At 26.7% G+C, this 26,544-nt stretch overlaps 8 protein-coding genes across 8 annotated transcripts; 4 read left to right on the top strand and 4 right to left on the bottom strand.

Annotated features, from left to right (window-relative positions):
* Positions 1–144: 144 nt before the first annotated feature.
* Positions 145–1,842, top strand: EHI_098430 (uncharacterized protein; the record flags this gene model as incomplete). Its single annotated transcript, XM_001913495.1, has 1 exon — positions 145–1,842. One exon carries the CDS (start codon positions 145–147, stop codon positions 1,840–1,842), a length of 1,698 nt encoding a protein of 565 aa, XP_001913530.1.
* Positions 1,843–2,275: 433 nt separating this feature from the next.
* On the bottom strand, positions 2,276–3,256 carry EHI_098420 (uncharacterized protein; the record flags this gene model as incomplete). The annotated part of the gene is made up of 1 exon (XM_643997.2): positions 2,276–3,256. One exon carries the CDS (start codon positions 3,254–3,256, stop codon positions 2,291–2,293), a length of 966 nt encoding a protein of 321 aa, XP_649089.1. The 3' UTR covers positions 2,276–2,290.
* Positions 3,257–3,425: 169 nt separating this feature from the next.
* On the bottom strand, positions 3,426–6,667 carry EHI_098410 (WD domain containing protein; the record flags this gene model as incomplete). Its single annotated transcript, XM_643638.2, has 2 exons — positions 3,426–6,596; positions 6,641–6,667. 2 exons carry the CDS (start codon positions 6,665–6,667, stop codon positions 3,426–3,428), a joined length of 3,198 nt encoding a protein of 1,065 aa, XP_648730.2.
* Positions 6,668–9,386: 2,719 nt separating this feature from the next.
* EHI_098400 (importin beta-3 family protein, putative) lies at positions 9,387–12,653 on the top strand (the record flags this gene model as incomplete). Its single annotated transcript, XM_643639.1, has 1 exon — positions 9,387–12,653. The coding sequence occupies one exon, from the start codon at positions 9,387–9,389 to the stop codon at positions 12,651–12,653; it is 3,267 nt and encodes a 1,088-aa protein (XP_648731.1).
* Positions 12,654–12,746: 93 nt separating this feature from the next.
* On the bottom strand, positions 12,747–14,552 carry EHI_098390 (uncharacterized protein; the record flags this gene model as incomplete). The annotated part of the gene is made up of 1 exon (XM_643640.1): positions 12,747–14,552. One exon carries the CDS (start codon positions 14,550–14,552, stop codon positions 12,747–12,749), a length of 1,806 nt encoding a protein of 601 aa, XP_648732.1.
* A 193-nt stretch (positions 14,553–14,745) lies between these two features.
* EHI_098380 (Orn/Arg/Lys decarboxylase, putative) lies at positions 14,746–17,592 on the bottom strand (the record flags this gene model as incomplete). The annotated part of the gene is made up of 2 exons (XM_643642.2): positions 14,746–14,990; positions 15,060–17,592. 2 exons carry the CDS (start codon positions 17,590–17,592, stop codon positions 14,746–14,748), a joined length of 2,778 nt encoding a protein of 925 aa, XP_648734.2.
* Positions 17,593–18,525: 933 nt separating this feature from the next.
* Positions 18,526–20,178, top strand: EHI_098370 (cleavage stimulation factor, putative; the record flags this gene model as incomplete). Its single annotated transcript, XM_001913494.1, has 1 exon — positions 18,526–20,178. The coding sequence occupies one exon, from the start codon at positions 18,526–18,528 to the stop codon at positions 20,176–20,178; it is 1,653 nt and encodes a 550-aa protein (XP_001913529.1).
* Positions 20,179–20,539: 361 nt separating this feature from the next.
* Positions 20,540–24,871, top strand: EHI_098360 (glycogen debranching enzyme, putative; the record flags this gene model as incomplete). Its single annotated transcript, XM_648516.1, has 2 exons — positions 20,540–20,715; positions 20,761–24,871. 2 exons carry the CDS (start codon positions 20,540–20,542, stop codon positions 24,869–24,871), a joined length of 4,287 nt encoding a protein of 1,428 aa, XP_653608.1.
* Between the last annotated feature and the right edge of the window lie 1,673 nt (positions 24,872–26,544).

Raw genomic sequence — 26,544 nt, 5'->3', positions numbered from 1 at the left:
GCTAAAATTGAACAAAGTGATGCAACAACAAATGGATATAGTTCAGCTGTAATGGAACAAGTTGATGATACAACATTCAGTATTACACTTGGACTAATCAATAAACATAGTGAAGTAACATTTAGTATTGAATATCTTACACATATGGAGATTCAAGATGACGAGTTAGTAATGAAGATTCCTAACTTGATTGAGTCAGATGAAAAACAACAAATCCCATATTCAATCAAAGTTACAGGAAGTTCCACATTCAGTTTTAAAGGGGTATTAAGTGGAGAAGAGGAAGTTAATATTCCATTAAATGGGGATTTAATACTTGGAATGAAAGACGAAGATACAGATGAAGTTGGCATTTCATCCACATTCATCAGTAAAGAAAAAGAAGGAAATATTAATATTGTCTTCATTTGTGATAGAAGTGGAAGTATGTATGGAGAAGGAATCACAGCATTAAGAAATATGTTACAATTATTCTTAAGACAATTACCACTAAACTCCAAATTTCAGATTATTTCATTTGGAAGTACATATGACTTTATATTTAAAGAAATGACAGAATATAATGAAGATACATTAAAGTTTGCATCAGAAACTGTTTCACATTTTGAAGCAAATTATGGAGGAACAAATATGCATGCACCATTGAAAGCATTGATTGATAATAATACGGAGAAGTGTCATATAATTTTATTAACTGATGGATATGTCGATAATAAGACAAGTACAATTGAATACATTAGAACTCTTTCAAAAAAGAATTCATTACATGGAGTTGGATTAGGAAGAAGTTGTGATGTAGAATTAATTAGAAATATAGGTCGAATTGGTAATGGAATTTCAGCCATTTCTAAAAACCCAAATGTATTGAAGAAAGAAGTTTCAAAAATCACTGAGCGTATTCTCATTCCATCTATTAATGAATGTACAGTTGAATGGAATATTAAAGGAGAGATAACACCAAAAGAAATTAGTAATTTCTATGGAATGACAACATGTTATATTCAATGCAACGAAGAAATTAAAGAAGGACAAAATATCGAAAGTGAAATAAAAGGAAGATGTGGAGAAAAAGAAGTCACATACAAGAATACAAAAAGCATTAACATAACCAAAGGAATTATTGTTCATCAATTAATGGCACTTAATCAAATCAGAAAATTAGAAAGTGAAAACAAAAAAGAAGAAGCAAAAAAATTATCAATGAAATATCATGTTCTTTGTAAAGAAACAGCATTTATTGCTGTTGACAAAACAACCAAAAAAGAAGTTGACTTTATCAAGAATATTAACTTAAATGCAAATTATCCATCATGTGGAGGAAACGGACATTTTATTAAACCTATGATGATGAGATGTGCTAAACCTATGATGATGGAATGTGCTAAACCAATGATAATGAAACACTCTGAAAAAATGAAGCGTATGGCAATGAGACAAACTAATTCAACAGTAAATGGTTGTGAAAAAGAAAAGCATGAATGTGAAAGAAAAATGAGTCAAGAAAGTGTTGATCAATGTTCAACAAATCTAAGAAAGAAAGAAGTTGAAACAACAAAAGAACAAAAATACGAAGAAATTATTAAATGCCAAAAAGCAAATGGAGAATTTGTAGGTGTTGATAAAATAATTAAAGAAATTAAAGAAGTTGAAGTTGATGATGTAGAGAGTTCTGTTATTCAAACATTCTTTGTCATTGAAGTTTTACAAGAGAAATTTAGTGAGAATAAAGTTGAATGGAAATTAGTTGTTAAAAAAGCAGAAAACTGGTTATCTAGTAAACCAAGATTAAAAGAAGATATTAAAACAAAGATTCATTCAATAGTCAAGTCATTACAATTTTAATTGACATCATTTACACTGTTTTTCAGGTTGATAGACTCTTGATTAAATCCAAAACTACACAGACATTGCAATACTATCAATAATAAAGATTCTAACTATTTGACATTCTCAGGTATTGTTAAAAATTAATGTAAAAACAATACTTCATAATAATTTCTTTTATTATGGTTTTGATACTCATACTTCATTGTACTTGTTAAATGATTCAAAAGTCATCAACTTATTATTTAATACTTCTAATAAACAATATTGTATGAAAAAGAATGTGAAAGTAGTTTATTTTTGATTCAAAAAAACAAAACAATTCATTACAAAGACTTTTGTCATTAATAGTAAGATATTATTATGAAGATTAAACTATATACATAAGATAAATCAATGATAGTAAGAAATGGATTGTATTATAGAATTAAATAAAAGAAAAAGAAAAGTTAAATTAATGATTTAATTAATTTAAATATTGTTGGACAAAGTCATAACAAAAATCCATTGTTTGTTGTGGATATTTTCCAAAAACTGTTTCATCTGATAATACTATTCCATTATAACCATCAGCAATTAAATTTCCTAAATAACATATTTCTGAACGTGTAGGAATAGTATTATCACATAAATGTTCCATCACTTCACCAGCCATAATTGATGGACAATTAAGTTGTTTCATAAATGTAGTATATTCTCTAACGAATTTAGCCATTCCAACAAATCCTAATTGAACACCCATATCACCTCTACAAATCCAAATTTCATTACATTGACTTGAAATTGCTTTTAATCTTTCTAAATCCATTTCTCGTTCAATTTTAGCAACAATATATTTTCCATTACTTCTTTTTTTTAAGTCTTGAATTTCTTCAACTACACAAACAAATGATAAAGCAAAACATACTTCTTTAACATCCTTTAATTTTTCAACAATTTCTGCATCTCTTTCACTTAATTGATTTTGTACAAATGGATGTGGTTGTAAATTAAAACCTTTTCCTGGTTTTAATTCTCCACCTTTAATAACTGTTGCTATAGCTGTTTCTGAGTCTTTAATAGAATTAACAACAATTTCCATTCTTCCATCATCAATTTTAACGTGAGTCCCTTGAGAAAGTAGTTTAATAGTATTAGGGTTTCCAATATGAATTGCTTTTGTATCTTTTGTTGGTGCTTTAATAGTGAGTTCAACTGATTGGTCTTTTGTTAAGATAAGATTTGGTTGTGAACGAGATATTCTAATTTTACTTCCTTGAAGGTCAACATAAATTTTTTGACCTGGGTATTTATCTACTAATTGATGAATAAATTCAACTAATTGTGGAACTTCCATATGTGAAGAATTTACTCTTAAATATGTGTTTTTGTGGTTAAGAACAAGTTCAGCTTGGTGTAATGTTCTAACAGTAGGAATAAAGATAAAAGACATTCAATTAATTAAAAGATTCATAATGTTTTTCAGATTAATAATAAAGAAAAGAAAAAGAACTAAGATTAAATATTAAGGTGAGAATTTTGATTTTTCAATGAAATATTAAAAAAGAGAATTTAAATATTTAATTTAAATAAAAAACAGTGAATTAGAATATTTGATTTTTTTAATTAAGTGAATAAATAATAATATTGGTATTTGTTGTAACTGCTAATGAAAAGTTATAGTCTGGGAAACTTACAGAATTAACTGGATATGATTTAAATCTAAAGATATTTTCATATGATTTTAATTCTTGATATTTTGTTCCTGTTATTACATTATAAAGTTGAACATAATTATTTGTTGTTCCTATAGCAAAATATGGTGCTTCTTCATGTACACATGCACTAGTAATTTCAGGAATATCAATTGTTTTATATGCTTTACAACTTTGACTTTCACTTATTTTTCTTATGTCATATAAACAAACTTCTGATGTTTCTCCTTTACTTGTTGTAACAACTGTAAATGATCTAGTAGAATATCCTACATTTACAATTTCCCTTTTTTGTTCTTTCCATTGACTAATATTTTCACATCGAATATCAATAATATTGACTGTTCCATTACTACCTCCACAAAAAAATGACTTATCACTAAATGGACTTAAACAACTTACTGTCTCTTCTATTTTAAATGTATTAATACATTCTTCTAATTCGGCATCCCAAACACATATGGAATAATCAGCTCCTACACAAATTCTATTGTTTGTTATTGTTGAAAACCGTGCTTTGCTTATTCCTTGGTTTGGAATTCCTCTCCATGAACTAACTGACTTATGTTCATTTGACCAATCTCCCCAAATTCTAATACTTCCATCTTCACATCCTGATATTAATAATGAATCACTTTTATTCATCCAATCAATAAAATTAATTGATGTGTTAATTGCATTAAAATTTGAAAATGTTTTTGTTGGAAATGGACTAACTTTATATTCATATATTCCAATACTATCATGTCCAACATCGCTTAAAATAACTGGAAGTGTAGGATGGAAAATAACTTTTTTAGGAATATACATATTATTTATTATCGTTAATTTACTTTCTTCTTTCATTTCTCTATTTGGAATATCAATATATAAATCTCTACAACTTGATTGTGTTGCAATAGACTGTTTTTCAAACCATTCTTTTTTTGCTCTTTTATTTTCATTAATAACTTCTATTAATAATGGTTTTCTAAATATGTCTCTAATAGAACAATAAAATCTCTCTATTAAATCATCAAATATTTTTTTGCTTGTCTTAATAAATTGCTCTAATGGTGATGCCATTTGTTTTCTCATATTTATTCTTGACCCTTTGATCTTTTCATTTAATGTTATTAATCCTTCTGATGCTCTAATAACATCTGGATCTGGATCATTTGCTAAATATTCTAAAACTTCTTGATATTTATTTCCATTATATCCACTTGACATAATTTTAAAGATTAAAACAACAAGTAAACTTCTTACTGTAGGACATCCATCTTTTGCTAATTCAAATATTATCCCTTGTAATCCATTTAACATTTCTTGTGTTTCTTCGCTTCTTGGTTGTGGTATTCCATGCATTATTAAATAAATTACTGAACTTCGTACAAGTGGCTTTTTGTCTTTAGATAATTCTATTATCATTCCTTGTATTTGTGCATTCTCATAAATTCCTCTTTTTGTTGTTTCTTGTTCAATAAGACGTGCTAAACATACCATTGACCAAACTTTAATTAGCCAATTCTCTCTTCTAGACGTTCCAATAAAAATATTATAAAGTCCTTTTGTATCAATTTGTTTCATAACTTCTCCATCTCCAAATATTTGTGCTAATAAAAATAATCCACAGATACTTTCTTTTGGATTTTCTCCTTTTTGAACAATTCTGATTAATGTTCTAATAGACCCTCTAAGGTAATGTGAAATAAGGCTTGAGTCATATGAAAATATCTTTGCTAAACAAAAAACACCAAATTCTTCTAATCCTTCTTTTTCTAAACTTTGTACTAATAATGGTATAAACCCAATATTAACAACTCGATCACATGCAAAAAATCCTAAATCTACATATTCACAAATTAATCCAAATACTTCATATGTATAGTCTTTTCTTAAAAATAATCGAAATATCATTGGTAAGATACATGGTTTAGATGGTTTATCTGGATGAATTGATAACCATGTTTTTAATGATATTATTAAATTATTAAAAAATGGTGATGGTAAATAATTAATTTGTCTTGTTGAATTAATCAATTTAGGAATTGCAAGTTCTAATACACTATCCCATGTTTTCCATAATAAATGATTTGATGTATCTGGAAGTTCTGGAAATGATTGTGGTTTGTAATTAAATTTTTTCATTATTCTACATGCCAAAATAAAATGTCTAAATAATGATGCTACAGCAATATCTTGTCTAAATAATTTCATAAAAAGTTCTGCTGGTAATACATTCCATGCAATTGCTTCTATAATAGATGTTAAAATAGCATATAATTCTGAAAATGGTTGTATTTTTGTTTTATTTTCTATAGGTAATGTTTTTAAAAATGACGTTGGTATAGGAATAATACATTCTGTTGAATAATAATAGTCTAATATTGCCATTGATAATGGTGTCGTTAAACATGTTGAAAATATATCTATTGGATAATTTGGATTTGTTTGAGGTGCTTGTAAATCTCCATATCCTGAAAAAACAATATATTCTGCTACTTTTTTATGTTGTTTTTTTATTATTTCATTTCGTTTTGTAAACCATTTGAAAAGTCTTTCTGAATATGGACAATCAAATACATAAACTCCTCTCTCCCCTAAACATGCATAGATTTCACTAATATTCATTGGCACATATGTAGTTATATCTTCATCAAAAAACCAACATTCATGATTAATTGTTGGTAATGGTACTCCATGTCCATTATAATGAAATAATATTCTGTCTTTCCCAAATCGTTCTCTTGCTCCAATACATGCTTTTTTGACTTTTTCTATTGATGGATCCCATAACCCTTCTGTTGAGACTGTTGGTGTACAATATCTTTGATATTGAATTCCAAGTTGATTTGTAATTTCATATCCTATTTCTCTTTTTTTATGTTCTTTAGTATTAATCCATCCAAATGTATTTGAACTTACTTTTGGTTTTTTATATCCTGGTGGTTCTGTTCCAATATTTAAACAACAACAGATTATAAGATGTGGCGTTCTAACTATTCCTGGTGTTTGAAGATATTGATATTTTTTACTTTTGTGTTGTGGTTCATGAACACCACAAATAGAAATGTATTCTTCATTATTTATTTTCACCTATGTCTTAGTCCTTTCTTTTGATTCTTCTCAATTAAACAAACTCGTTCAAATAAATTACTTTTTGTCATGTCCCACCAATTTCTTAATTTTTTTAGTTCGATTTTTCTGTTTTTTCTTTTTTTCTTCCTTTTTCCCTTCTTATTTTTCTTTCTTTTCTTCTCTATATTCTATCATCTTTCTTTTCTTATAATCCATTCCTTCTTTTCTATGACTCTTTTAGTCTCTTAACTTGTTATTCTATTCATACCTTAACTTCATCTTTTCTAAAACTTCTTTAACTATTTGACTTTCTCTCATTCCCTTTTTATTATCTTCTTCATCTCATTTGTTTCATCATATTTAAAATTTACTTCACCTATCCACTATTTATTCTTCTTCTCTTGTTCACCCTTTCATTTCTTTTATCAAAATTATTAAATAACTTCTGTGACTCTACCAATGCTTCATTAATCTAAAAGATTTTGATGAAAACATCATCCTTGTTCTTATTGCAATACATCTTTTTCTTGAATCATACTTTATTGATGTTGTCCTTGTATTCTTTTATGAGTGTCTCATTACATCCTTTTGTCAATAAAAAAAGTTCTAGAAGAAGAATTTTTTTGATGCAATAAACAGCATCAAATTGAAAATAGAAAAAACTCTTATTGAAATACTTTTTACAATCAAAATTGATTCTACTCAAAATTTGAACAACAATAAATCAAATAAGAGATAAACCATTTTGTGTTGAATGAAATTATTATGATTTTGTTAATTCTATTCTTTACTAAACCACATAAAATAATACTTAATTACAAGTGAATTTATATTGGACTTATCAATAAAATGAATTTTTCATTTCTTTCCAATCTTCTCTCTTATGTCTATTTTCTTTTTAAATTAAATTTATCTCTTCATATTTAATGTTTTTTGTTTTGAAATTATTAAATTATTGTTTATTTTGTTCTTATTTTATTCTGTATAATGAATGTATAGAAACATGTACATTAATTTATATAATATAATTCTTTGACTATCTATTGTTGTTTGGTATTATTTTATTTAATGATATGATGTGTGTGTTTTCTTCAAAAATATTTTTATATAAATATCTGTTGTCATTGTCAAATAATGAACAAATCACTTTTACTATGTTATTGAAATATTAAAAAGGACAATTACTTTAATGTTAAAATTCTTATATTTCTATATCAAAATTTGTTCTGCTTTAATCGGTATTTTTACTTAATTTCTCTGTGGAATTGAATCTTTGTTTGTGTATGTTATGAAGTAAATTACTAAACATAAAATTATCTTTGTTAGTAGTTATCTAAACTTATTGACCAATTTCTTAATTATATCTTTTGTATTTAGAATTTAATAATGACTAATAATTATATTTTCTTAGTTTTTGTACTTTTAATATTTGAATGATTCATAATTAATTTTGTTATATCAGAGCAACTAATAGTTTTATAACAATACATTCATAAAAAAATGTATTGTGTCTTGTTCTTGAGAATTGTATCATTCATAGAATAGTGTTGATATATCTTTATTTTGAAGAATAACCATATTAAAATTCTTATCACTTAATTATATCATTAGACCAATAACTCTATTCTAAATTACTACTTATTTTAATTCTTTCTTATTAATAGTTGTTGTTTTATTGAAATTATTTTCTTTATCTTTTCAATGTTTTTGAAAGAGTTATTCATTCTGTAAATCTTTATTTATTCTTATTGATAATTATAATAAACGTTTCTAAACTTATTATGTTGTTCATTTATACAACCTTGTATATGATATTTCTATTGTTCATACGACTATTCTCAATGAAAATATAAATACTTTCATATCTTATTTCTATTACTCAACATTATTCAATGTCATATGTTTGTTTATCACTATTATGCTATTTACTTGTTTGTAAACTATATCATTTCTATTCCTCTCATTTTAACAAGAAGATACTATACTACTATACTTTATTTCTCAGAAAAATTTATCATGTTTTTCTATGAAAAACAAAATTCTCTTCTTTTAAAACAACATCACACACCATATTATGAAAAGATAAAACTTACTATTGAAAAGAATAACAAATTGAATTATTTCTAAAAATTCATATTAACATTAAATTACGCATTGAACTTCAACTATAACCCAGAAAGAGACAAACAAATAGATTTGTTGATGAGACATATCCCATTAATTCTTTCAAAATAAATGACTTATTAAAGTCTGATCAACTAAGTTATCCTGTCAAATTAATTAATACCTTATTTATAACTTATAACAATTAAAAATTATGTTTTTCTTCTTATTTCCTCATAAGTTTAATTTATTATCTCTACATATAATATGTATGGATAGCTTTGTAATTGTTCAACAACAAATATCCACAGACTCTTTAATACCCGTTATTGTATGCCTTTTTTATCTCATTCACTCAATGAGTCAATTAATGTACCCATTTCCTATCTTCTTTCTTTTTTAGACACATTTCATAACTGCTAATGTATCATTGATTAATTATAATACTTTAAGACTTGTAATATTAAACTCTAACAACCATCCTATTGTCTCAGCAACCCAAACCATACAACTACCTCCCAAGGTTGTTTGGTCATCATACACAATTAAACACTACTTTATGGTTATCACCACCTTCTTTTAAGAAAAAAATGTCAAAAGAAATCAGTTGTTATTTCAAACCTCTTACAATTGTTTCTCTGAAAAAGGGTTGACAATAGTCATAAACCCTTAAAAAAACTTAAAAGAAAAAAAGAAAATCATTTGATGGAGGCAGTTCAGTTTGGAGAAAATTTATTTCGTGTTTTTATTAGAGGTCCTACAGGAGCGAATGAAATACCGTTCAAAGAGTGTGAACAAAAATACAATGCACTAAAAAATGACAAACAAAATTTTATTTCACTTCACATTTTAGTATTACAAAAAAGCCAAGATGTGAGTGTAAGAAAATTTGCTGTAAATCAATTTTCAACTGAGATCATGAAAGGAAAAACATCTGTTTATGTAACGCTTGATGATGGTTTTAGAAACACATTAAATCAAACGCTTATTGGATTAATGAATTCAGAAAATGATTTTGGTGTTTTAAATGGATATGCTAATATTATTGGAAGAGCTTATACTTCAATGCAAGCATTAAAAAAACCATGGAACGATGTTCATAGAGCTATTTTTGAATGGATTATGAATGGTGACTCTAATCACCGTATTCGTGCATTTCAGATTTTAACTGAAGACATTTTATATTCACAGTCAAAAGAAGAATATATTCAATTAATTCAACAATACGTTCAAATCATACAATATGGTTTACAAAAACATGATATTAGTTGGACAAAAGATACATTTAAATTATTCCAAGTATTAACCCAAACGAGTGATGTTGAAGCAGACGTTAATAACCTTTATAAAATATATCCTACATTTGTTGAATATATTCAAGAAGCTATTAATACTAAAGTTAGTGATGATATTGTGAGTGATTTATTAAGGTCTATTGATGAATTATTTGAAGAAGAAAATGAATATGCAATTCAATATATTCCTATAACTGTTCAATTATGTTCAGGTGTTTGTTTACAATTTTCTAATGATGAGGATGTTCAATTAACTGCATTTGATGCTTTATTAACAATGTGTGAAAGGTTTACACCAGTGTTCAAACAGAATAAAACAATGTTGTATGTTATTTATGAAGTAATTGTATTATGGGTATCTACAATAAAAGTTACACAAGAGTGGTTACAAGATAATGATAATGATGAGGATTTAATATTATATAGTAGAGGGGTTGAAGGATTATCATCCATGGTAAGTTTTTTTGGATCTGCCCAAACAATGAACTTTATTTTTCAACATTATTCATTAGCAAATGGTAATTGTGAACAAAGACATGTATTTTTACAATTTGTTTATCGGTCATTTGAAGGATCAAAAAAACCAATTCTAAAACAAAGTATGAATATTTTTAATATTATATTTCCTTTTTATTTAGACGAATCACCAAGAAATAGAATTCTTGCAGTTATTATTATAAATAAATTATTTACAATTGACCAAAAGAATAGAAGTAATTTCTTATCTCCATGTATTCAAATAATTGCTAAATTATTGGCAGATCCAGTTCCACGCATTGTATCAAGAGTATGTGATTTTGTTTCTTGTTTATTAGATAACATAGACTCAAATTTGATGAAACCATATTTTGGAGATTTATTAAAATGGCTATTATCTCTTTTGAATTCAAACCAAAAAAAAGTAATTTCTGAAGCATTATGTGCAATATCATTTATTGCCCTCAAAATGAAGTTTAATTTTGTTCATTATTATCCAGAAGTACTTCAAGTATTAAAAACATTATTAAATAATATTGGAACAAATCAAGAATATTATGAAATTAAAGGAAGACTTATTGAATGTTTAAGTGTAATTGCATTAGAACTAAAAGGAGATTATTGTAGTGAGTGTGGAAATATTATTTTACAAGAAGTTGATAAAGTCTTAAAATTACCAAACATAAAAATTGAAGATTCATTATTTGGGTTTGTTGAAACATCATTTACTCGTTTAGCAGAAATTTTGCAAGAACGTTTTGCTCCATTCCTTCCAACAGTATTACAAATTGTATTAAGTCGTGCTCAAATGAATGTTATTTGTGGACAAGATGATAAACGAACAGATGACACAAAAAATGTTTATGTTGATCATAAACCATTTTCTATACATACTGGATTAACTGATGAAAAAAGAAATGCTGTAAATTCAATTTGTGATTTTGCAAGTGACTTAAAGAGTATATTCTATCCTTTTGCTCAGCCATGTCTTGAAGTAGTATTAAAACTAGTTCAAGATCCATTTGATGAAGATTTAAGGGCTTTAGCAGCTAAGTGTGTATTTAAACTATTAAAAGTACTTGAATCAGGAAAAATGAAAGAAATTAAAAATGAAATTCAAGTCAAACAAGAAAACTTACCAACAGTATTAACTTGTATTAATGTTATATTAGATCAACTAAACAAAGAAAGGTTTGTAGATACTATAACTAAAATACTTAATTACTTAGATTGTATTATTGATTTTTGTCCAGAAAATAGTATTCCAGAACAAACAATGGATAATATTGTTCAAATGATAAATACTTTGTTTAATGATGGATGTAATAGAATTGTCGATGATGAAAAACAGTATGAAGAATTGGAAGCTAAACTTCAAAGAGAACCAAATGAGGAAGATGGAACAGAATTAGAAGAAGGAATTAAAGAACAAAAAAGAGTAGAGTCTAATTTTAGAATGCAATTAAGGATATTTATTTCTACTCTTTGTAAAACACAACCAAGGTTATCTGTTAGTCTGATTAATAAATATATAACTCCTCAGATATGTGCTATATTAAATAAACAAAATATTATTCCATTAGAAATGTCATTCTGTGATATTATACTTTGTACAGTTTCAACAGCTGCTAATCAACCAGAAATGATTAAACAATTAAGTGCAATTTTCTTAGATAGAATTTCTAAAGGAATTTGTGTTGAGAATACATTATTATATTTAGCTAAATTGATTGAATATCCAAGTACAAAAGAGTTTATTCCAAGAATAGTTCAAATAGTTCAACAAACGTTCCAATTAAGAGAACAAAATAAACGTTTATATGAAATTGGAATTCTTTGTTTTGGGAAATGTATTATACAAGAACCTTCATTGTTTGATCAAGCAGTAGTGTCTAATTGGTTAAATGTATTACCACTGACTCGATTTGATGATGAAATTATTTTTATTATGTTTACTTTAATTGCAAAGAAGGTGATTATAATCAATACTCATACTATGAAAAGAGTTTTAGATATATTAATCAGAACAATATCTGATGGTTGTATTGATAATATTTCATCAACGACAAAAGAAATTGTTTCTTTTTATATTCGTCAATGGGCAACTACAACAACTGATATTTTTAATCAACTTATTTCTTCATATAATCCTGAAGAACAAGAGATATTGAAAGAACTTTGTAATCCAACAAATACATAATTTAATTTCTTTTTTGATGGTTTTGTAAATCTTTTTATATTTTTTAGAAAAGAGATATATAACAAATAAAGGTTTTATTAAAATTAATTGAAATTAAGCCTGAGGGTCTGTCTTTTTAGAAGCAATATCAGAAAGTATCTTTTCTGCACGTTTTTTGTAAGGAGAATTAGCATAGTCTTTACAACACCTTACACAAGCTAAGTAAGTGTCTGCAGAGAAACGATTGAAAATATATGAATGGAAATCAAAAAGATCTTCTTGATAAGTAGTAAATGCTTTGATTACCCTATGAGCAACAGATTCAGCTTCAGGATACTTTTCAGCAACATACAAACCGTTTGCATATTCAGTTAAGAACCAAACAACTTCAAGATCATCCAAACGTTCATCAAACTTATTTGGAGAATCATTCTTATCTGGGCTTCTATCAAATAACTTAAATATTTCAAGTCCTTTTTCAACTTTACCATATCTCATGAAATATTTACATGTTCTGTTAGCAAGATAACGATCTGATTTATCTAATTGTCGTGCAGCGTCCATAGCCTCTGCAGCTTCTGGTAATTTATTTTCTTTCTTTAGTAAACGAGCTTTAACCATTAAATTCTCAATAGTTGGCGTTTCAATTTTAATTGAATCAAATACAATACGTGCTTGTGCAATATCAGACTTAACAATTAATCGTTGTACATTAGTTAAATTGAGGAATTGAAGATCTTCATTGTCAGTTAATTCATTCTTTAAAGTATCAAGAAGATTAACATAAATATCATATTTTTTCTCACTTTCAAAGGAAAGTTCTTTCATAAATAGACAACGAAGGAGTTTATCAACAGTAATAATATGTTTTTGTATTAATTTAATTAAGCAATTCTTAAATGGCAAAATAAATTCATCATTTGCTGGAAGAGCTCTTAAAATCATAACAGCAGCAGTATCTTCATCACGATGACTATATTGTTTACATAATGAAACAAATTCATTCTTTTTATTTCCAACATTATTTACATCAACACCTAAACAATGAGCAACACCATAATAATATTCAATTTTATCACTATTAATCGAAAGAAGTTTCTTATATAATTCTAATGCCTTATCATTTTCTTTTAAAAGAAGATAAAGTTCAGCAGTACGTTCAAGAGTAATAATTTTATCAATAAGAATATGTTCATTTTCAGTTATAAGTTTAAGAGCAGTTTTATAATCTCCTTTTTGTTTATAGAGAGAAATAATATATGAAAGACTATCAGATTTATCACTAGGAGAACTTTTTTTATTAATGAATTTCTTTTGATGCAATTCCATTGTTTCAATAGCTACTTCAGTTTGACCATTCAAATCTGCAGCAACAGCTCTACCAAGAAGATTACTTTCAATATCACTTTGTGCAGAAAATAAAAGTGAACGAGTTTCAAATGCTCCTTTATAATCTCCATTTTGTACTTGAAGACAATATAATTCTCTTTGAATTCCAAAATTAGTTCTGTCAAGAGAAACAAGTCTTTTAAAAGCTTTAGCAGCTTCTTCATAATGTTTTTCAGTTCTTAAAATAATACCATATAAGTGCCAGCAAGTATTACTTCCAAAATTATAAATTAATCCTTTTTTAAGACGTCCAAGAATATCTTCAACATTGACTTTTTTAGGATCTTTAGAATACTGACAAGCAGCAAGAAGGGAAAATGCTTCTCCATTACTTGGGAAATGTGCTAAAATTTTATCACAGTTTTCAATTGCTTTATCAAAATGTCTGTTTCCATAATGTTTAATTGCAGCTTTTAATAAATCTTCTAATTGTCGAGGAAGAATTTGTTGGTCTTTAACAGGAACATTACAAACAACTGGTGTAGTAGGTTGTTGAACTTGTTTATTTTGTTTCTTTCCTCTGCGAGACATAAGAATTAGATTATCATTTTAAAAAGATTTTTCTTCAAACCCTAAACACGACTTATTTGTGAAACGCTTCTTTGGAATTACGTGTAACCAACTCATCGTTTTCCAATTAAAAGAAATATTAAATTATTTGTAATTCTTCTAAAAGAAATAAAATATTCTTATATTATTCAACTCATTTTTTAAAGTAATGTTTTTAATTATTTTCTTCTTTTTCCTCATGTAAATAAATTCTTGTATCTTCTCCTTCTGGCATTATTGACATACATGAAACTCCTATTGGATCTTCCCATTCTTCACTTTCATCAATTGAGTCAAACTCTTGATTTGTTTCTTGTAAATGTTTTAAATATGCTTCAGCAAGACTTTTATTAATATGGTCTGTAGCAGTAATTTCTCTAACAAATGTATTTTCATCAACAATACGAGGTATTGGGTAATCTTCCATGACAAATAAAAAGATCTAAAAAACTAAGAGAAAAAGAATAAATTCTATTCATTGCTTCAAACATGGAATATAGTATTTTCCATTCTTGCAAACTAATCCATGAACTTCAAATTCATATCCTGGCCATTTTTCTCCAAAATGAGCAAGAGCAACCATCAAGTCAGTATGAATCTTATCAAAAACTTCTCCTGGCATAACAGTAGGAATTCCTGGTGGATAATTAACAACTAACAATGCACTTGTTCTTCCTGTTAATTGTTCAACTGGAACCCATTCTACATTATTATCAACTAAAGCACATGAAGCCTTAAATGGAATACAAGCAACCTCAGGAAGTTTTCCTGAATAAACTTCATTCTCCATTTCTTGCATTCTCTTAATTTCGGGATTCATCATTTCACAAAAATCTTTCAATCCAACATTACCAAATTCTAAATTCTTTTCTTGAGTAAACACATATTTTAATTGAGTATTACTATCATATAACTTCTTAAATTGAGTCAATGCCGTAACAAGAGTAGCTGATTTTCCTCTTCTTGACCCAATAGAGAATAATGAAAGCATAGTATAATATCCCATTTTTTCCATAATAATTCCATTCATTGCAAGGAATTTAACAACAACACATGCAGGAATCTCAACACCTGCCTCTTCATCTACTGTTAATAAGTTAACTTTAAGAGGATCAAGAAGATATTGGTTCTTTCCAATATTAGGAAATCCGTGCCATGCATCTGGTCCACTTGGTGGAAGAACCCAATAAGAAGTGTCATATATATTTTTCTTTCCTGACAAAATGTCTTTTGGTTGCCAACATCCAAAGAACCATCCTTCTTCACTTTCTTTAAATTCAACTTTCACACGTGCCATAGCACATCTAAATGAAATAACTTCTTTTAATACGTCATCAAGAATTGATTCTCCTGAAACATCCATAATAGCACTTGACATATCTAATGATGCAATCAAACTGTATTGTGGAGATGTAGTAGTGTTTGCTTGGAAATAAGTATTGAAACGATCAAAGTGGAATGGGTCAGGTGAATTTCTTACATGAACCATACTTCCTTGTGACAAAGCAGCTAATACTTTATGTGTTGACTGTGTAGCAAAAATAGTTCCTTTATAGGCAGATGGAGTTGGTCCACGATGAATTTCTTCATCTTCACTATCTTCTTCGATATAAGCACTACCATGGAACAAAGAGTCTTCTTCAAGTTTATCAAAATAAGATTTATTCATTGAATGATATGAAGCATAAAATGGATGGAAATGTGCATAAGGGAACCAAGCCTCATCAAATAACATATTCTTTGTATCTAATTCTTGTAATTTAGAAAGAACTTTAGCAACATTATAACAAATACCATCATAAGTGCATTGAGTTAATACTAATAATTTGATATCATTTTGAATATCAGCTAAAGACATATATGGTAATTTTTGAGCTTTCTTATAAAGAGAATCAACATTAAATTCAGAGAATGGAATAGGTCCAATAATACCATATTTGTTTCTTACAGGGGTTACATAAATTGGTTTATAATTACCTAACATAATAGCTTGCATGGAACTTTTATGTGAATTTCTATCAAGAACAATAACATCTCCAGCAACAGCAGTTCCTTGAAAGACCATTTTATTTGCTGTTGAAGTACCGTTCATAACAAAATATGTATATTCAGAACCAAATACTTTTGATGCATATTTCTCAGCATCTCCAATTGGACCAAAGTGATTTAATAAACCTCCTAACTCTCCAACAGCATTACACAAATCAGCAGCTAACATATTTTCTCCAAAGAAATCAAAGAAAAATTTTCCTGGTGGTGATCTAAGAAATGCAACACCACCCATGTGCCCTGGACAATGCCATGAATATTTCCCTTTATGAACATATTTAACTAATGCCTTAAAGAATGGTGGAAGAATATCTTCTACATATTCATAACTTGAAGCAACAATTCTCTTAGCAACAAAATGTGGAGTTTCTTCATTCTTCCATATATATGCTTGAATTGATTCAAGAACTTGAATTGGAAGTCTTTCAACAACTAATTTCTCAGTATAAAGGAATATTAAAACTTTACGGTTAATTGACTTAAAAGAACGAATAACATTAAGTGGTGATGGAACAACTTTAAGCTTTTCTTTTTCAAGGAAATTAAGAAGTTCATCATAACTTGGAACATTTTGCAATTGATCAATTTTTTCCTGTGGATAAGAACGTGGTACAACAAGATTATATCCTTCTGCTTCTAATTTCATTAATGGTGATTTAGAACCACAAAATGGGTCTCTTTGAGATGCAGGAAGTACAAGAACTTTATGGTCAAAGATTTGTGCATGTCTTGGCATAATATACTTTTTCATAGCATCTTTACATCTTACATAATCTTGATCCCAATCAACTAATATAGCACTAATATCAATGGTCTCTTTTAATTCAGCATATGCATCATGCCAATTACTAACAAATACTGGAACTGATCCTAAACGAGAAATTTCATCACAAATAGTTTTCATAGTCCTAGAGAGAGCACTTCCTTCTTGTGCTCCAGAAACTACAAGAATACGAGTAGGGAATGGTTCCATGATATCTCTGAATCTTTTTGTAGATTTTAAACCTTTTTTTTATGTATTGTTTATTTCAACAAATATTTTTTATTTTTGTTTCAATTTTTTTTAATTTTTTTCGTTATTTACAAAGATAATAGTTTTATTTGCTAAAATAATTGTTTTTTCTTTTCTTAAATAAAAATAATTCACAAAAATTTTATTATTTTTTGATTAGACTTGACAAAAAATCTCTTTTCTTTACTTTATTTGATACCTCTTGAACTTTGTTTTTCCTCTTTATTATTTTTATAAAACTTAATGTTATTTTACTTTGTTATTTTTTTTTTTTTTGAGTTAAGGCATAACTTTGTTTTTTGCAATGCTATTATCACTTTTCTAGTTATTGCTCTTTCTTCTTCTTCTCAGTCTATTACTTTTGTTTTTCTTTTTTGGTAAGATATCATGTTTTTCAATACTGTTGATAGTTATATTGTTGTTGTTTTATTGATGATTTAGATTGTTCATAGTTCTATGATTTTAACTTTTCTTTTAGTATTTACAGAAATAGTTGTGTATTTCAAGCACATCATTTCTTTTAGTTGTTATATGTTTTGTTATTCTTATTATCTTTTAATATTATTTATATCATTTTATGTTTTGTTATGAAACACATTTATATTACAATAACATATATTCTCTCTATTTAAGATGATGGTAAAGTAATTATGATAAAGATTGATTAGATGAATGGAATATAATATATATCATATTGTTGTAATGATTATTGCACCTCTACAATTAGTTAATACTTTATTTATATTTATTCTTATATTATTTAGACTATAAATCAATAAAATTTTTTATTTTTAATATGATTTTTTTAATTTTTTAAATTCTTATAAAGAAAATTTAAAAAAAAAGAGAAAGAAGAGAAAACTAAAAAGAACGAAGAAACACAAGAAGAAAAGAATGCAAAATACCCCAAATGAAGAAGCATGGGAAAGTAAATTTAGTGCATTACCATTTTTTAGTGATGAAGAACAAATAAAACAAGGAAGAGAATTATATAAAAGATATTTAGGGGAATATCCAACGGCAGTGAATAGATGGTGTGAGTATATTGATTTAGAAATGAAATATGGACATAATGATAGTGAAGTAGAAGAGATATTCCGAAAGTGTTTAGTTCAAGTACCAGATGTAGAGATAGCAAAGAGATATATCAAATATATTAATACATGTTATGATGATACAGAAAGAGAAGATATTGATGATATTGAATTAGCACGATTCAAGAAGATTCAAGAAGGAGCATATTCGTATGCAATCAAAATAGTTGGACTTGATTTAAATGCATCAACAATATATCGAGAATTTATGGAATTTTTATCAAAAAGTCGAAGTAATGAAGTTACAAAGAAAATACTAATGCATAATTTAACAAGAATCCCAATGAATGAACGACAAGAAATGTTTTTAGAATATGAAGAAAAACTTGATGAAGAAGAAAAGAAAATTGAACATCAAGTTTTTGAAGCAACAAAGTCAAGTCAAATGAGATTAACGTCATATTATAATAGAATTGAACAACAAAAGAAAAGTGATCATATTAATTATTGTACAAAATCAAAAAGTATAAGAAGTAAAAGTTTACTTCTAACATATATTGAAACAATAAATTATGAAAGTATGATAGAAGGACAACCACGATATGATGATGGAAAATATACAACAAATGGTACAGATAAACAATATGAAAATTGTCCACATTCTATTCAAATGAAAGCAAGACAAGAAAGAATTTATTATGCAATGAATAAAATGTTATTAACATTCTATAGATATCCTCAAGCATGGATAATATGTGCACAATATTTTGAAAGAAGAGGAAATATTGAATTAGCAATCAATTTTCTTGAAAGAGGAAGAGCTGCTGTTAATTGTCCATTATTAAAATTATATCAATCATTTTGTTTCATGATTCAAGGAAATACTGAAAAAGCACTTTCATTATTAGACAATAACTCAGAATTAGAACAAGTATTTAAATTAAAAATTGCTGCTCGAGCTTATAGAATTAATGAATTTAGAAAACTCTTTACTACTATTCAAACAAATTTAAAACCTTATGCCTTTATTGCTGCAACTGAAATTGAATATTTTATCTTTGGAAGAAAAACTGCATCATTAAAACTCTTTCAAGAAGCTTTAAAACGTTATCCTAATAATCTTCCTATCATTAAATCTTATTATCGTTTCCTTAATTTAATCACACCTTCCCGTTTTATACCAAATGCTTTAAAAACTTATGGGGATTATGACGTTGACCAATATATGAAAAACGCTATTCTTCTTAAATTTAAGCATCTTCCTAAACCAAAAGATACAACCCAATTTCTTATGTCTGAAGATTTAATGCATTCAATTGGTGAAAAGTTTGATGATCATCAAATCTCTGGTGATTCATCACTTTCTCAATTCAAATGGAAACCAATCGAACGTGAAGTGAATAAAGACATTATTAGAGAATTTATTTACATCCTTCCCCCTCCTAACATTTATCGTGGTAGAAAAATAGATGTTGTTCAATTAATGGATATTCTCAATAATCTTGTCAATTAATTTTACTTAATTTATTCATAATTCAAACTGATTGTTTTAATATTATTATACATAAACTTATTTTAGTCTTTTGAATGTAACTTTAAATTATTGATTGTAGTAACTCAAAGCAATAAAATGATGAGAGTAAGAATTGAATGAGTTAATAAACAAGATACTTTAAATTCAGAAACAAAAGACTTTGTTATGTTATTTGAAAAATATTTGAAATTAAGTTTAAAGACCTTTTAATTCTTATAGATTAGTGAAATAGAAATAATGAAAGTCTAAACCTAGAATAGAATTATAAATAAACTAAGGAAATATTAAAAAAGGGAATGACAATCTTACAGAAATCCATCTTAGAAATCAATAATAATCCATGACAATAATCCGATGTATTGATTGTTCTGACGAATGTCCAGGATATAAAATTGAAAAAGGGACAATACTCAAAATAATTGTGCCATATGGAACATACCCTTATGAGATTGAAGTTGAAACAAATTATAGTAATGAACATAATTTTCAAGGAAGCAAATATTATAGATTAGAAAGGTTTGAGATTTAATAAATAAACAAAGAGGAAGAATAACCAAATAGTGAATCAAAAGAAGGGATGTATCAATTTAAAAGTTTAATTTCAATTAAAAAGTCAGGAGTATTTAAAATAAGAATTAAAGAAAAGAAAGAAAAGAATAATATTAAGACTATTTATTTCAATGTATATCCAGAAATTCAAGTTGGAAATAAAAGAATCCCAATTAATGGATTAACAATTCAAACACATATTGTTAAAATAATGGGAAAAATTGATACATGGGAAGAGCATTACAGAACAATGAAAGAGTGTGGATATAATTGTATTCATTTAACACCCATTCAAAAGATTGGACCAAGTGGGTCAGCATATTCTATTAGTGAACATTTAGATATAGAAAATAACATATTTAAAGAAGAAATGAGTAAAGAAGAAAAGTATCAAAAAATAGAAGAAAGTATTTATCAATTAAGAAATAAATATCAAATAGGAAGTATAATTGATATTGTATTAAGTCATATTTCATCTAAATCACCATTAGTAATTGAACATCCAGAAATATGTTATACTATTGAAAAATGTCCACATTTAAAAATAGGATATAAATTTGATTCATTAATTCATCAATGTATTATAGATATTATTAAGGATAAATATCCAGAAGGATTAGGTATATTTCATACAGAAAATGATGTGTATAGATTTATGGAATATTTTAAAGAAAAATATATTATTCCAGGAGAATTTTGGTTATATTATGTTATTGATGTAAATAAACATAAAGAAGAATATTTAAAATATGAAAAAGAACATAAAGAAGGAAAAAGAGGAAAGGAAGGAAGTCCAGAAGAATTAGCTAAAAGACTAGAAAAATATGTAATGGTAGATGGAAGTTATGAAAAGAATCATATTCGAATTAATATTGAAAAAGGATTTGAAGAAGTTCCTAATCTAGAAGGATTTATAAAAGCAATAGATGTATTAAATGTAGATAATTATAGAAAATATGATGAAGATATAAATGCAGCAATTCAGAATTGTACTAATACAATTAAATATAAATGTTTTGATGAGGCAGGACCAAGAATAGAAAAAGTAAGTAAAGAAGAACATATTTTACCATATTATTTTGAAGTAATAGATGGGAAAAATAGTAAAGGAGAAAAAGTTCATATAGTTGCAGCACATCATGGATGGGTATTTGGAGGAGATCCATTTTTTGATTTTGTTGGAGATAATAAATCAAAAGTATATATTAGAAGAGAAGCTGTTGTATGGGAAGATTCATTAAAATTAAATTATGGAAGAAAATATGAAGAAAATAAATTTCTTTGGGATTATATGGGAGAATATGGAATGTCTAATGCCAAAATTTTCAATGGATTTAGACTTGATAATTGTCATAGTGTTCCATTAGAAGCCTTAGAATTTATAATAGAAAAATCAAGAGAAGTTAATCCTGAATTAATTGTTCTTGCTGAATTATTTTCAGATAATCAAGCAGCAATAATGGAATATGTTGTTAGATGTGGAATTCAAGGATTAGTTAGAGAAGGACAAAGAGGAAGAAATCCAGAAGAATTAAAAGGAGTTGCATATCAAAGTGGATGGTTTAAACCAGTTGGAGGTATTTTAGAAGAAAGTCTTTATGAAGAATTACCAGCAGAAGTTCAACCAATGGATGGATGGACATATGATTTAACACATGACAATGAACCAACAGAAGGGAATAGAAATAGTAATGATGCTCTTTCAACAGCAGGAGTTGTTTGTATGACATTAGGATGTATAGGAAGTACAAGAGGATATGATGAATTAGTTCCATATCGAATTGATTGTGTTAAAGAAGAAAGGAAATATAAAATATATAAATGGGGAATAGAAAATACGGTAGGAATTTCAGCAGGGAAAAAAATAATGAATGAATTACATGAACGGATGGGAATTGAAGGATATAATGAATTTTATTGTGAGAGTAATGGAAATATAATTTCAATAACAAGAAGAAATCCTAAAACAAATAAAATTATTGTGATGTATGTTCATACTTCATTTAAAGGAAATTATTCATCAAATCCAAGTACAAAGGAATATAATATTCCAAATTATCAAATAGATAAATTTCTATTTTTTGGAGCATTAACAACAGGAATGTTAAGTAGTATGGAAAATAACGAAAAAGAAATTAGTGGATATCAATGTATTTGTGATATTACAAGAGATTATAATATTGTTAAGAAATTTGTAGAAATTAAAAATAATACTAATGGAGTTGAAATAAAATTTGAACAATTTCCAACAGGTAGTGTTGTATGTTTTGAATTAACATTAATAAAAACACCAAAAACAAAATGGGAAATTCCAAATGTTCAATTAACAGCAAGTGAAATGAATGAAATTTTATTTGAATCACCAGAAGAAATGGGAGTTAATAAATTTGAAATAACAGAAGGAAAGTATTTAAATTTTATTGGAATAGGAGGAATAATACCATTATTAAGTAATAATCTTTCAGATGGAATTTATCAAAAATTAAGAGAAGGAATATTAGAACATCTTATACCATATTTAACACAAAATATGAAAAAGAATAAATTAGGAGAATATATTGAAAAAGAATTACAAGAAATAAAAGAATATCCAAGATTTTTAATTCCAAAATATTTTACAGCATTTATTAAAAAAGTATATAATTTTATTGTTCAAAGAACATTTGAAGGACAATTAAGAACAACAGCACTTCAATTTTATGTTAATTGTAAAGGAACTCCACTTATTAAAGAAGGATTAATTCCAGAACATATTCATATTGAAAAAGAGTCATTATGTGCAGGATTTCCACATTTTAATACAGGGTATATGAGAAATTGGGGAAGAGACACATTTATATCATTAAGAGGATTGTTACTTCAAACAGGAAGATTTACTGAAGCAAAAAATACAATTAGAGGATATTTATGTGCTATGAGACATGGACTTATTCCTAATTTACTTGATGGAGGAGATCATTCCCGATATAATGCTAGAGATGCAACATGGTTTTGTATGAGTGGTATTGTAGATTATTGTAGAATGGCACCACAAGGAATAGAAATTTTAAAAGAAACTGTTTATAGATTAGATTCAAGTCATGAAGGAATTACAAGAATTAACAAGAATAAAAAAAGAGTAATGACAGTTGCAGAATGTATGCAAGAAATTTTAGAAGATCATGCAAATGGAATTCATTTTAGAGAATATAATGCAGGACCACAAATTGATTCAGTAATGACAAGTGAAGGATTTAATATTGACATTGAAACAGATTTAAGTACAGGTATTATTAAAGGAGGAAATGAATGGAATTGTGGAACATGGATGGATAAAATGGGAAGTAGTCAACGAGGAGGAAACATGGGACATCCAGGAAGTTCTAGAGATGGAGGAGATGTTGAAATTGAAGGATTATTAATGAAAGTATTACATTGGATTAATACATCAAAAGCATTCCCATATAGTAGTGTTAAAGTAAAAATGTATGGAGAATATTCATATCAAAAATGGGAAAAATTATTATATTCTAATTTCCATAAATATTTTTATATTCCAAAAGAAATGAGTCAAGATAAAGAATATTGTATTGATACTACTATAGTTAACAAGAGAGGAATTTATAAGGATGTTTATGGAAGTACAAAGAAATGGCCTGATTACCAACTAAGACCAAACTTTTTAATTACATTAGTTGAAGCACCAAGTTTATTTGTTGGACATGAAGAAGAAGTTAAAGAAGCATTACGGGTTGTAAGAAAATATTTAGTAGGTCCTCTTGGAATGAAAACTCTTGATCCTACTGATTGGAATTATAAACCTGATTATTATAACACTGACACAGATGACTATTCTACAGCAAATGGTTTGAATTATCATAATGGACCTGAATGGATTTGGCCATATGGCTATTATGTTATGGCAATGTTAATGTATAATCCAGATAACTTGAATAAAGATGATTTACAACGATATTGTAGGTCTTTAATGTTTAATCATTATAAGTACATCATTCATGATAAATGGTTAAGTCTTCCTGAACTAACAAATTATAATGGTGCAAAATGTTTTGCTTCATGTGATTCACAAGCATGGAGTATAGCTACAATTCTTGATGCCACTATAAGAGCTGAACAACTCTAATTAACGTATGGTTAATTTAGACGGTTTTATTTTTCTTAGTATTGTATTTTTTCTTTATAAATTATAAAAAGAGTGATTCAAAGAGTTATATTCAATAATTTCATTTTACTCATTTATTAAAAGAAGAAATAAGTGAAGTTCTTTTATTGATTATCATGCCATGTAATGTTTTATATTGGTTATTGTTTGGTTTTATTATTATTATTCAGACGAAAGATATTTTTATTGAAAAACAATTTGATTAAGCTTATTATTTGTTTAAACATAGTATTTTACGTCTACAAATGAAAGTAATACTCTTTTTATAGAAATTCATTTGTTTGTTATATCATTCATCTTATATTTATAATCATCATACCAATAATTAATGCATATTTAATGTTTACATAGAATTAATATTGTTTTATGAATAATAAAAAGTGGATTTTATGTTGGGTAATACGTTGTTTTTCATTATTTTTGATTTAGACTTGTAATGATGTTAAAGAGTTTATTTCAATCTGACCACCATTGGTTTATGATTATGTTCATCATCTTTTTCAAAGAATATCAGTTTGTTTGGTTTTTATTTGGTATTACTGTACTAGTTATAAATTATCATATTGAAATATCTTAGGAGCTAAATCAACAAATAAAATTTCTTGAATTAGTTAGTTTCAAACTGATCATCAATAAATAATTCAAGTATGAACAAAAAGAAAGACTCTGTTGAGTGTCTATTTCTGTTCTAAAGATACTTGTAGTGTTATTCAAATACAGAATATTTTATTTGAAAAAAAAAAAGAAAGACAAGCTAACTTCTTTTCTGCTACAATCAATATATATCAAACATTCGTACAAGAACAAGAAGGTATTGTCAATAACAGAATTATGTTGAATGAAGATAAAGTGGGATAAATTGTATAAACTAGGCAATTCTTATGATTTTGATATTTGATTGATAGTAGATTCTAATTTATTACAATACCCATGTATAGAATTTCTGCATTAGGTAATAATTAACATTTCCCGAGGATTAGAGATGTACTTTGGTATTGCTTCATACACTATTCTCAATTCTCTTTTATTAGTTTTTTGAATATAATGTTTATAATTAATGTATGGGTGGGTGGTGTACATTTCTAGGTAATATCTTCATATTCTATCATTTAGGTTCAATGTGCTATAATTTTTTCTTAAATGAATGTGCAGTTATTTTAATATGATTTTTGAACATTTTTCATTAGCTATGTTTTGGATATTACGAATTATACTAACTAAAATAAATAACTTTATTCACGATTGAATATAGTTGATGAGTTTGAAAACACCTTGAAACGAACAAATGAATATTATGGTGCTATTAGTTTTTAACTTTAAGTTGAACTTATTTTTAAATACATTTATTAAGTATCTTCTTTATTCCTGTTATATTTTATTCATTTCATCTTTCATTTTAATATTTTATTATTTGTTTATCCTTTTTTATATTTTCTTATTATTCTTTTTTGTTATTGAAACGTTTATTAAATTTATAATAATACCCATGATTTAATGAATATGAAACAATGAAAACTTTTCTATTACTCACTTTATAACAAATAATGAAGAATATAACACCATAATTTTTATTTGTGAAAATTAAAGATAATACAATATCAGAATTTATTGTTTATCTTAAACAAATAATTTAT

The sequence above is a fragment of the Entamoeba histolytica genome, genomic scaffold (genome assembly GCF_000208925.1).
Source record: "Entamoeba histolytica HM-1:IMSS scf_1104750517789 genomic scaffold, whole genome shotgun sequence".
NCBI lineage: Eukaryota > Evosea > Mastigamoebida > Endamoebidae > Entamoeba > Entamoeba histolytica.
Note: the sequence above shows the minus strand (reverse complement) of the source record. Positions and strands in the feature narration are given on the sequence as shown.